The sequence below is a fragment of the Malania oleifera genome, chromosome 6, assembly GCF_029873635.1.
Source record: "Malania oleifera isolate guangnan ecotype guangnan chromosome 6, ASM2987363v1, whole genome shotgun sequence".
NCBI classification, from domain to species: Eukaryota; Viridiplantae; Streptophyta; class Magnoliopsida; order Santalales; family Ximeniaceae; genus Malania; species Malania oleifera.
In genome coordinates, this window is record NC_080422.1 from 1,653,323 (window position 1) to 1,665,367 (window position 12,045).

The 12,045-nt window shown below is 39.2% G+C and overlaps 2 protein-coding genes across 2 annotated transcripts; one reads left to right on the top strand and one right to left on the bottom strand.

Annotated features, from left to right (window-relative positions):
- The first annotated feature begins 1,509 nt into the window (after positions 1–1,509).
- Positions 1,510–3,660, top strand: LOC131157717 (protein IQ-DOMAIN 18-like). Its single transcript, XM_058112062.1, has 5 exons — positions 1,510–1,635; positions 1,714–1,995; positions 2,165–2,410; positions 2,508–2,639; positions 2,732–3,660. Exons 1-5 carry the CDS (start codon positions 1,510–1,512, stop codon positions 3,509–3,511), a joined length of 1,566 nt encoding a protein of 521 aa, XP_057968045.1. The 3' UTR covers positions 3,512–3,660.
- A 5,284-nt stretch (positions 3,661–8,944) lies between these two features.
- Positions 8,945–10,497, bottom strand: LOC131158415 (protein BRANCHLESS TRICHOME). Its single transcript, XM_058113268.1, has one exon. The coding sequence runs from the start codon at positions 10,285–10,287 to the stop codon at positions 9,259–9,261; it is 1,029 nt and encodes a 342-aa protein (XP_057969251.1). The 5' UTR covers positions 10,288–10,497; the 3' UTR covers positions 8,945–9,258.
- Between the last annotated feature and the right edge of the window lie 1,548 nt (positions 10,498–12,045).

Below are 12,045 nucleotides of genomic sequence, written 5' to 3' on the forward strand. Positions count from 1 at the left end.
TTCAGGGTTTTGAACTTCAAACGCCGTGGGGCGTGGATTTAGGGTTGTCAGTAGGCTTCTCAGTAAGGCAAGTAAGGGGATAGATTAAGTCAGGTATTTTCAATAAATTAATCATTAAATATACAATATTTGATTCGGAAAGGTATATATGAATTAGTATAGTTTTTTAGAATACTAATGTTGAACTCAGGTAACTTTGAAAACAGATTTAATATTATTTTGTTAGCAAAATATGTTTTCCCAAACCAGATAATTTATTACAGAGTAGTACTCACTTGTGTGTGACATGAGTATAAATTTTATTGCAAATAATTGTATGTTAGAATATTTTATGAATTCACAGTACAAGCATGATTTGACGATAGTTTTTAAAAAAACTCTAACAATACAGAAATTATAGTTTTAGTATATTAATGATATTCAATCGAAGCAGATGCCGTGATTATTCAGTCGGCACAAATGCCATAATTATTCAGCCGGCCCAGATGCCGTAAACAGATTTATATATATATATATATATATATATATATATATATACGCATATAATAGTTTATTCAGGAATTATGATAGGACAAATCTTATGCGAAATGAGAAATGTTTCAGTTATATATTATTAAAGAACGAAAATAGAAGAAAAAATGAATTTCTTTCTTATTGTTTTTCTTTTTCTTTTACCAATTAAAATCCTAGATCCAAAAGGATTCTAAATACTGTTAAAAATAAAAATTTACTTTAATATGATTAAAAATATGAAAAAATCAAATATTAACGATAATAAAAATCTTGTTCATAAATTTGATGTATTTTTTATTTTTTATTTTTATTTTATTTTTATTTTTTTGATAATTAAATATGAAATAATAATTTTATAATATTTTCCTTTTCTTTTCTAAGTATATTTAAAGTTTCAAATGCAACCTTATTTTTGTGTGATTGTAAAAAAGCATCAGTTTCAGAAAATACAAAAGGGGAATCAAAACAAAACAGTATGACCAGTCCACCGGGAAATGAAGCCTGCGGGCTCCTTTACCCCAGGCCCAGTTTGGATTCCTCCTCTCGGACCAATTACACATTGGTGGGCAGTCTTCGAGGACTTTCCAGGACAAAAAATAAGCCATAGGAGCTTCAGTACTCTTCCACACAAATATCCATGCAAAGTTTTTTAAGACCAAGTCACCAAACCCCGCTCATCAGCTGTTGACAGCATTTACAAGAGCACCAAAGCATACTCAATCAAAACCCCACCTCTTTCTCTCTCTAACCCACTTTGGATTCTTGTGTGGCTCTGCCAAAGTTCTTGACAACCTCTGACACCTCCATTAGTTTCGACAGTGCCACTAGAAAACACCGAGGCCCGGCAGACAGGAGCCAGAGATATTGAAGCTCGTACCCTGCAGTAGATATGCCACAGATATATAAAACACCTTTTCCTCTCTTCTACCCATGCCTTTATTTCCTCTACGCCTTCAGGTTTTCTGTGAATGCATCAAAGTAATCTCACACCCGTCCATGGGAGTTTCCTCGTGGTTAACTCTACTGAAAAGGGCCTTCAGGTCTCCTACTAAGGAACATACTGAGAAAAGGAGCAGCAGAAGAAGAAAAGAGCAGGAGCAAGAAGAAGGAGAAGATGAAAAGGTATAGAACAAATTAGTTTTTAACGTTGTTTTCCAAAGTATTCAAAGTTCATTTAATTTAAATCTTGAGCTCGTGCAGCGGCAAGAGAAACAAAGATGGGTTGGCGGGAAACGTACTTACCAGGTTCAGCAATGTGGAGTTAAGGTAGCAGCAAATAATAGTTATGCACCTATGAATCCCATGGTGGCTGCTGAGGAAAGGCATGCAATTGCAGTGGCAGCAGCCACTGCGGCGGCAGCTGAAGCTGCAGCGGCAACAGCTCAAGCAGCGGTTGAGGTTGTTCGTCTCACAAGACCCTCCAGTTTTGTTAGAGAACACTACGCTGCTATTGTCATTCAGACAGCTTTCAGAGGTTACCTGGTGAGTCGAGTTAAAATGGGGTCTAAGAAGAGAAAATGACCAAGAAAAGGGTATCACCAGCGCAATGTTACTGCACTTTATATCCCCATTTGCTGCTTCTTCGATTCTTTCTCGTTTCTTGAACCTCGATTTGAGTCCTTCATGCTAAATAGAGATTCATTGTGTAAAGGCAAGGAGAGCTCTTCGAGCGCTTAAGGGACTTGTGAAGCTTCAAGCTTTCGTGAGAGGACACAACGTTCGTAAACAAATGAAGATGACACTAAAATGTATGCAAGCTCTGGTTCGAGTGCAGAGTCGGATGAGGGATCACCGCACAAGGCTTTCCTACGAAGGAAGCCGGAGATCCATGTTTGCTGAAACCAACAACATCTGGGAGTCCAGATATCTTGGGGACATACGGAATAGAGTATCCATAGTAAGTAGTTAATTCCTTTCAAGTGGTAATTTTTTCATATTAAACTTAAGCATAGCCTTCTTTCACGTTTTGTTAGTAATCAACTTCTGTACCACAGTCCAGAGATGGGAGTTTCTTTGCTAAGGGTTTGGACCACCACCCTCATACAACAGAAGAAGTAGAAGCCATGGGAAGGAAAGAAGCCGCGTTAAGACGAGGAGAAGCCCTGGCTCGTGCCTTCTCTAACCAGGTTAATTAAATCCCATCTCTCCATCTCTTTAGACATCTTTTTGATTTTGGAATTATGAGCTCATTCTACAATATTCTCATACCCACATGAAGATATGGTGGAGAGGTGGCAGAAACCCATCTGCAGGAGATGAAAGGGAGCTGGGAGAAAGAACAAAATGGCTTGATTGGTGGATGGCCAAAAGGCAATGGGAGAGCCGCAACAGCTGCAGAAACTCAACTGATAGAAGAGAGCCAGTAAAAACTGTAGAAATTGATACATCTAAACCTTACTCTTATTCTGCTCCCACCATCAAAAGATCACAGCGTCGATCTGTTGCTTCTCCCAGCCAAAGAGCACACACTAATCTGTCTCTCCACCAATCACCCATAACGCCTTCACCATCCAAAACCAGACCCCTACAAGTGCGTACGGCAAGTCCTCAATGCCTACACGAGGAGAAATGCCATCCAACAGCATACACCCCTACCTCAACTTATCATCACAATGGTGCCATGTACCACAGTGGAATAGGTACATGTTGGGGTACTTCTGCTGCTGTCACCCCCAACTATATGGCTGCCACCGAGTCCGCAAAAGCCCGGGTTCGATCTCAGAGTGCACCGAGACACAGGCCCTTGATGCCAGAGAGAGAACGTGGTGAATCAGTGAAAAAACGTCTTACTTACCCAGTTCCCGAACCAAGCAAGGGTACTATCAGCAATGGCTATGGCAATTTGAGCCAAAACCTGAGAAGCCCCAGCCTCGAGTGTGTTCCACATGGCAACTATTGCAGAATGGAGCAACATGCAAACCTGTTCTCAGGTTTTACAGAAAGCCTTGGTGGAGAAATTTCTCCATCTTCAACTACTGCAGGGAGGTGGTTGGGGTAAGGAAGTAAAAGTAAATGACGAACGATGATTGAAATGATGGTGATGATAAATCTAGCAGGTATGGTCTCTTCTATTGCAAATTGGGGTCTAAGGTAGCTGAAAATTGGGATGAGATTGCATAAAGGAATGGTCTTATTTGATGGTACATATCTGCGTCTATCGGTCAAGTTATTTTTCCTGTGTGAAGATGAGTCTACAATATCTCTATCAATAAATGACCATAATTGTCTCTTGCCAATTTTGTGACTCACAAGGAGGTTACTCCCGAAGGCATCTCTCTTGGACACAACCCACCTGCTGCAGGATAACTTGTCATAAACATTTGGCCCCCCTCAAATTGTATAACCAGTCAAACATCAGTAATAATTTTGCATCCAAACAGGCAGAACAAGCCAAGCAGGCCAGCAAAAGCACTAGAAAATGTAGTATAGAGCTTCATCTGCACTCATTTACGCTTTAGAGGGTCTATATCTCTTGGACACTATAACATAATTTCTCATGTTGAGTAGTGAATGACCATAATTCAAGGGAAAAGGCTGAAGGATAGGGTCCTGAATCCACGTGGTGTGAGCTGCTTAGACAAAGCAGTTAGGGTCCACACTGCTCCATCCAACCAGCTCCTGCCAAATGGCACATGATGTCATGAGTCCTGCGTTATTTAGCCTACCGTAATTCAAGAGGAAAACTATTGGAGGCAAGAACATAATTTCTATGTTTAAATAGTGAATGACCATAAATCAAGAAGGGGTTAAAAAAAAAAGGGGGAGTGCACAATGCTAACAATCTCCTATTTAATTTCAAATAAGCAACCCGGAAAAGTGGACTTTTAACCACACAAATGGAAAATGGATGAGGAAATGAAGACAATATAACAATTTTCTATTTACAAAAAGGGAACAATTCATTGTGGCGTATTGTAGATAAGTTGATGGGCAATGATAGATGTGAATGCTCTCTCTCTCTCTCTCTCTCTCTCTCTCTCTCTCACACACACACACACAAACACAGCGGTTGTGCATGCTTTGGCTTGTGTTTGGGTTTAACCCAACAAAGAATCTTTTTTTCGTTTTTGTTTGTAGAAGGAGCAGTAATATCAGTTGTGTCAACGCTCAATGACACAGAGTGGACCTCACAAGCCAAATCATCCAAACCAGAGGTGATTTGTGAGATCGAACTAAACAAATGTTTGGGAGCATAGAAATGGGACCATAAATTTGGATTTGTGTAGATTTTGACAAAATGTACTAGAAAATTATATTGAGTTTATTATAAATCTCCATAAATCTAAATTCAAACTCTAAAATTCATGCTCTTAAATACTACTTAAGAAAACTTAGTTGGAAAGTCCGAAAGTCGGTAAAAGATAACTTTTTTCTGTCAAACTTAATAACTTAAGCCTTATAGTCAACAATTTTAATTTTGAAGATGTCAAACACATAATTCACCCTTTTTAAAAGGTATATTGAATGATCAAGTGTTACCATCCTAAATAGTCTAGTTATAAGGTTTACTTCTTTAATCTAGTGACAGCATATTGGTATACTTAATTGATAAAAACAATAAATGGTGATGGGCAATTCTGTCATGAACTCAAGCAGAATCAGGTCATTTGGCCTGCTGATCCTTTATCAGGCCTATATCAATTCCACAGGCCCTTCCTTTCAATAAAAGAAATTTATTGATTCCTTGGTCAATCCTTTTTTCCTTTTTCTTTGGGAAAATTTTCTTAACTAATACTTTTTTCAAGTCTTTAGACACCAAAGTAATTGTAAAGAACATCTTCTTAGGACAATCACATGGCACAAAAATGTGTACTCACTCTCATCACCACAGGTCATAGTTACCAAAAAATGCTAATACCCTAGCAAACCACGTATTGGTACAAACATTCCAAAACATGAAACATTTTCATTCCAAAATTCTAAATCTATCCAAAGTTATAATTCAAGATTTTTCACATAACATAACTTTTGTCGATTAAAAGTGAGGGATCATGATATTTTAATTCAATTTCTGTCATTATTAATCTATTTCTCAATATAAAGTCATTTTTACATTTAGAAAAACCCCAATATCCTCCCCAAAATATACAAGTTATTGAGTGGTCTTGGGTCTTCTTAACCCCAAAAGCTAGCTCAATGGGTGAAACTTTCCCTCACACTTAATAACTAACCACCAAGCCTCTTCCACAACCGATGTAGGACAAACCCCAACAATCTCCCCCTCAAACATCGGGCTCCAAACCCTTCACAAATTGGGATTAGGCTCCAAACTCCTCACGAATTGGGCTCACCAAATTGGCAGCACTACATGCCCAGCATCCGAGGAAGAAACCATGAGCTCTGATACCAGTATTGAGTGGTTTGAAGCCCGATGTGTTAGGGGGAGATTGTTGGGGATTGTCCTACATCGGTTGTGGAAGGGACTTGGTGGTTAGTTATTAAGTGTGAGGGAAAGTTTCATCCCTTGAGCTAACTTTTGGGGTTGAGAAGGCTTAAGACCACCCAACACAACCGATGTGGGACAAACCCCAACACAAGTGTCATTACACTTTTTTCACCAATATAGATATTTATGTATACCATTCTACCCCTAACAATCCACATTTTAAAGCATGTGTTGTACCACGATCCCACCTTGTTCCACAAACTAGAACGTTCCACATTCTAGGTAGCATTACTACAGATAATAATTAGCACCTTGTGCCTCAATATACCCAAAGCCACTACCCATAAGTTTCAGGCAAAGGTAGAGTTGGCAGAACCTCATATTAACTAATAATAGATATCGCTAGGAATTTCACATTCTAGAATTGGCATTTCGGCTATAGTTGTATGTGCGGTTTTAGATTCTTAATTGAAAGCAAAATGTAAAGAAATGCTAGTGAGGAAGGTGTTGAGAATTTTACTTGTGAGTTTGTTCCACATTGGAAAATTTGAGTGGATGATGGGTGTTTATATACATGGTTGGGCCCAAGATCCAATAGGCTTAAGCTTTTGGGTCAAGTTAGTGTTCACTCATGTGTATCAAGCCCACCCATGGACTCTTTCGGTGCTAACAACTAGTATCAAAGTTTGTTTCACCAACATTCTCCCTAGTGTGCCGTGTCGGAGGAGACCCCAATGGTTGCCTTGCCGGGAGAGACCCCGATGTGTGAGGGAGAGATTGTTGGGTTATCCTACATTGATTGTGAAAGGGGATGAAAGTCAGTTATTAAGTGTGAGGGAAAGCCTCATTTTTTGAGCTAGTTTTTGGGGTTGAAAAGACACAAGACCACCCGACTCTTACATCCACGAGAGAGATAGCTAGTATTTTCTAAAAAATACAAAGGAGGAGGAGGAGATAGAATACTCACTCAAAACTCTCTCAACTCTCACAGCTCTCTCCAACTTCCCACTCTCTAATCTAAACTCTGTTTTTTTTATGTACATTACATTCATAACACACACACACACACACACACACACACACACACACACACACACACCTATTTATACACCAAGGAGTATTAACTACTCAAGAAAACTCCCACAATCACATTTCAATTTATCTCCTCTGTTCCTAACAAATGGTATCAGAGCCAACGGTTTGTAACTCTGGGTGAGCGACATCGTAAAAATTCGATAGGTGAAACTAATTCTACTAACGTGCTAATAATTGGAGGACCAAGTGTGTGACTAAGGCCAATAAAGATCATCTAAGCTCGGGATGGATCCGAATAGGGTCAAGACGTAAGAGGTAGGATTGGTTTGGAGGTTCATGGAATACAATCCGACGCACGTAAGGCGCTAGTGGTAAGGCCCACTTGAGCAACTGTTGAGAAATTGAGCTTGCTATCATAAGGAAGATGGTTTCCGTTCAAGAAGGAGCAGTTAGAACTCACAAGTGAGGGAAAGATTGTTGAGAATTCCACTTGTGAGTTTGTCCATATAAGAAAATTTGAATGGATGATGGATGTTTATATACATGATTGAGCCTAAGACCCAATAGGCTTAAACTTTTGGATCAAGTTGGTGTTCACCCATACGTATCAAGTCCACCCATGAACTCCTTCGGTGCTAACAGAGGGATTCCAATTGTTCAAGAAACCCTTCTTGTTGAATTCCACATTCTTAATTTTCCTCATTTGAAATTACAGAATAATGCATCTTTTGGTCAACTTATTTAAGCTTGTCCTTTTTCCTAGCTTTGAAGATTCCCAGCCATGGTTTTTTGGGTTACCGATACTGTTACACATTGCGAAATCGGTGAGAAGAAAAATCACGGCCGTAGTGGCCGTTATGGACCACGACCGTTACGTAAAGGCCACTACGGCCGTTACGTAACCGCTATAAGACTGTTACACCAAAAATTTTACTTTATTTTTTACTTTTTCTTCTCACTTTTTCCGTCTTTTTCATAAATCATTCTTAATATACCATGTGGCGAGAGGGGGGAAAGATTATAATGAGGATGACAATGATACAAAATTTACTATTTCTTTAAATAATCACAATAGATGCTTAATTAAACAATTTGAAAATACTAGTTAGGAAAATATTTTATTTTGATATTGTAATGTGATATTTATGTTCTATATTTTTCAACTTCAACCATTTTCTTTTCTAGCTATCTTATATTTGTATTATTTGTATGTCCTATGTGTCTAATAGATTAATAAAGTGTATAATGTATTTTGTTCTATTAATTAATTTAGCACACATAAGAATTTATCACAGATAAGAACAATGAGAAGTATAAATACACACACGCACGTAATTTTTCTATCAATGGTGGTTTAAAACAAATGTAAACTTGTTGCCCTTGTCAAATAACTTAGTTACTCGAACTAAAGGATCCAAAATACACTAAAACTCTTTCTAAGAAGGGCTAAAAGGTTAAAACATGCAAGTACACTAATATGCACAAGGTTGTGAGTGCTTCAAAAAAATTCACAGCCGTTACACCCGCTTCCCGTTATGTAACATCCGTTACTCTCGCTTCCCGTTACACCCGTTACCGTTACGTTACGCTACCCACAACCGCGATTTAAAACCATGTTCCCAGCTCCCATACACATAAAGTGGCAGTATGCCGGTATAACTGCCTAGAACTTACTTGTGTGCTACTCGATCCAACAGCTCCCGCAATGCAATTCAACTCAATTCTATTGAACCTAGCTCAAGCTCAAGCTACCAAGTAGCTCGACAAGTTGAGTTCAAGTTTTCCAATACACTCACAAGCCTGATCGAACTTAATTAAGTTCAAATTTTTAGAACTCATGCCAAGTCATACTCGAATTCAACAATTTTAAGATCGATTGATCTCAAGTCAAGTTTTAAGCTTAAACTTTCAAGTTAAGTTTCAGTATCCCACTATATTGATTTGAGTCAATTCCAATACACCCCCACTCTAAATTGCAACAAAAAACAAGCATGTGAAAGTGCCACCAAATTTCAAACATCAACTTTTTAACAGATTTTTTTCTGCAGGTACTAAACAAAAGTTCATGCCCTATTATATGAAGCAACACTCGTCTTACTTCAAATGCTAAAAATATTTATCAACACAAACCCATGTACATCTTAAAACACCCTTTTAACAATTACAAACTCGATACTTTCAGAAAAAGAAAATTATGAGTAGCCCACTTGCAGAAACAAATCAACAAAACAAGGAACCCAAAACCACAAATTTAAAAACAACACCCAAATCAAAAGCAGATTAATATGTGGAAAAATTAATCAGGATCACAGAATTGCTTATCTTCAGCTCATGATAAGATTATTGGAGCGAATTTGGTTCCTCTGCTTCATCAGTAAAATCCTCAGCTGAGCCTTCTGGCATTCCAGCTTCGCGCCCCAAGGCCTGCTCTTGGACCCGATTGCTCGAACCACCCTTGGAAATTCCACAAAGCCTTTGATCCCTCTCTTTATGTGAGGATTCTCAGCTTCCGTCGAAACCCTTCTCTGAATTGGTGATTCTCTGGAAAAACCAGAAGATGAAGCAGAAGCACTTACATTCACATTATCTTCTTGATCAATCCTCCGCTCCATCTTGGAAATACTAGATTTAGAGGCCTCCAATTCTAGCAGCTTTTCTTCAAAGAAAAACTTGGCGTCCGCGAGCTTCATCTGAACTCGCTCTTCCCTCAAAACCTCCGCCGTTCTCAGCATTTCTCTCTCTTCCTCTATCTCTCTCTTCATTCTACCGATCTGGGCTTTATCGGTAGAAACCTCCTTCGCGAGCTCTTCGCATACCCTCTCCAATGCTTCTCTTCCCCTTCTCTCCTCGCATAGCTCCCTGGCCAGTCTCTTGTTCAGGGATTCCAGCTTCTTTCGAGCCCTGCGCTCGAGCTCGAGCTCGGCCCTCAATTCCACGATCTGGGTTCGAGCTAAATCGAGCTCAGAGTCCATGAAGAAGGTCAGATCCCAGAAAGAAGCAGAAATCCCGCGAGGCAGGCGACGAAGGCGCTTGATGTTATTAGTACCAATTGAGCATTGAGAATAATAATAAAATGGGTTTTCGTAAAGCTTCCAGCTTGGGCAAGTGGAGGTGGTGATGGGGTCTTCAGATACGATGTTTTTATTTCCGGGATTGTTTTCGGGGCTTCTGGTGATGATCGTCATCATCACCGTCGTCTCGTCCGTATGCTCTCTTTCTTCTTCTTCTGGCTTTTGTGTCTGCCTTTTCTTCTTGGTGGGTTTGCTTTCTCCTTCTCTGCCTCTCTTTTTCTTCTCTCTTGCTTTTTCCAAGCGGATTTTTCCTGTCAGCGCAGCGATTTGGAGTAGGCCCATGGATATTAATCTCTGTTTTGAAGAAACCGTAGAGGGTAAAGGGCAAGATTGGATCACATGCACTTCAGCATTATTAAATCCATGGTGGAAACCCCCTTTCGTTCAAACAATCAACTCCTGCTCTGTTCTCTCTCTCACTCTCTCGCCGAAGTTGCAGACAGTGAGGGTATTATAATTGCGGCCCAGTTGCCAGCCAATGCGCCTACTCTTTGGGACATTTTTAAAATCATAATAGAATAATCCCCAACAAAAAAATGGTAGAATTTCCCACAAAAAGAAAAAGAAATGACTTTTCTGTTTTTATGGCTTCTGGACAAAAGTTTCCTTCACTTTGTTCCTTGTTTCTTTTTCGTAACTATGGTGGTTTGATGCAAAAGGCAAGTTGTTAGGGGCACAGTTTTTATGGCTTCTGGACAAAAGTTTCCTTCACTTTGTTCTTTGTTTTCTTTTTTTTTTGGAATACGCATCGGGTATCCACGCATCCGTTTTACGGTCCACGTGACTAATCTCACCCCTTGCCCCTAACACCTTGCCTTTTGCATCAAACCACCATAGTTAGGAAAAAGAAAACAAAAAACAAAGTGAAGGAAACTTTGAATGGGTGACTATTGGTTGACTCTGTTGAGGAGAGCCTCGACGAGTGCTGCACGGCCCCTTAGTTGAGTCTAATTTGAGGGTCCGTGACAGTTGGTATTAGAGTACGGTGTGTGTGAGCACCATAAACGACAGAATGAAAACTTCAAAGTCCGTAAAGATATAGCGCGTTGAGGAGCTGGAGGCAAGAATGACAAACCTTGAAACCTTGGAGACAAAGTTTTTCTATAGCACCCTGACCCGTCACGTGGGGTGCTACTTTAGTAACGTTTGTATTCATGATATCATATTCATTCTATAAAAGCAACGGAAATAAATGAAACATCCTCCAAATACATTACCAGAATTCTAAACTATTATCATACATGGAAGTTTCCAAATTCTCATATCACAAACCATAATAAAATACAAAACCCAACATGGTCCATCCAACCATTCTACATATCTAGGAATGTCAGACATAACTTAAATACATTAGAGTTTTTACAGACACTCAAAAAAACTAGCTATCACCCTACCCCGGAGCTCACTAAGTTCGATCTTGAGATGGTCCTGAAAAAATTTTTTTGTGCAACTTGTCAGTAAGACAAATTAAGTTAATATCAGTGTGTGACCAATATGAGTTTTAGTGTATACAGAAAACATCTCATTCTCCATTTAACCGAAATAGCGTTTCGCAAAATAATACTCACATACCTTTGAAAATATGCATTTGCTTTCACAATATGAATGTCACGCCCCGAACCCACAGATGTGGGCTCCAAGTGTGAATTTAGTAACCTAATATGTCTCTGTATCAATTAAAACATACACGATATTACACTGAATGAGGGACCATCCCCATGGGGTACACATACCCTATACATTATCACATACACATACATACACATTAAGTACGCAGCGGAAATGTTCTTTCTAATACATACAATGTACCATACCAAAGTCTATACATGACTAAAGTCTATGCTCCAAAATACAATACATACCCCCGGTGTCTACAAAACCCAACAGTGACCACCTAATTACAAAATCAGTACTTACTCAAGTACTATATGTAGCTAACCGACAACCACGCCTTTCGAATGCTAGGACGCTAGTTTCGGCTACTCGAAGTGTAATGACCTGGAAAATACTGATATTTAAATATTAAAGAGAGAGGAAAAT

Excerpts from the sequence above, each read along its gene's own strand:
- LOC131158415 (XM_058113268.1), bottom strand. The coding sequence starts at position 10,287 with ATGGGCCTACTCCAAATCGCTGCGCTGACAGGAAAAATCCGCTTGGAA.
- LOC131157717 (XM_058112062.1), top strand. The coding sequence starts at position 1,510 with ATGGGAGTTTCCTCGTGGTTAACTCTACTGAAAAGGGCCTTCAGGTCT. Across the intron at positions 1,636-1,713 it reads AAGAAGGAGAAGATGAAAAG|CGGCAAGAGAAACAAAGATG; the intron begins GTATAGAACAAA and ends GAGCTCGTGCAG. Across the intron at positions 2,640-2,731 it reads CTCGTGCCTTCTCTAACCAG|ATATGGTGGAGAGGTGGCAG; the intron begins GTTAATTAAATC and ends ACCCACATGAAG.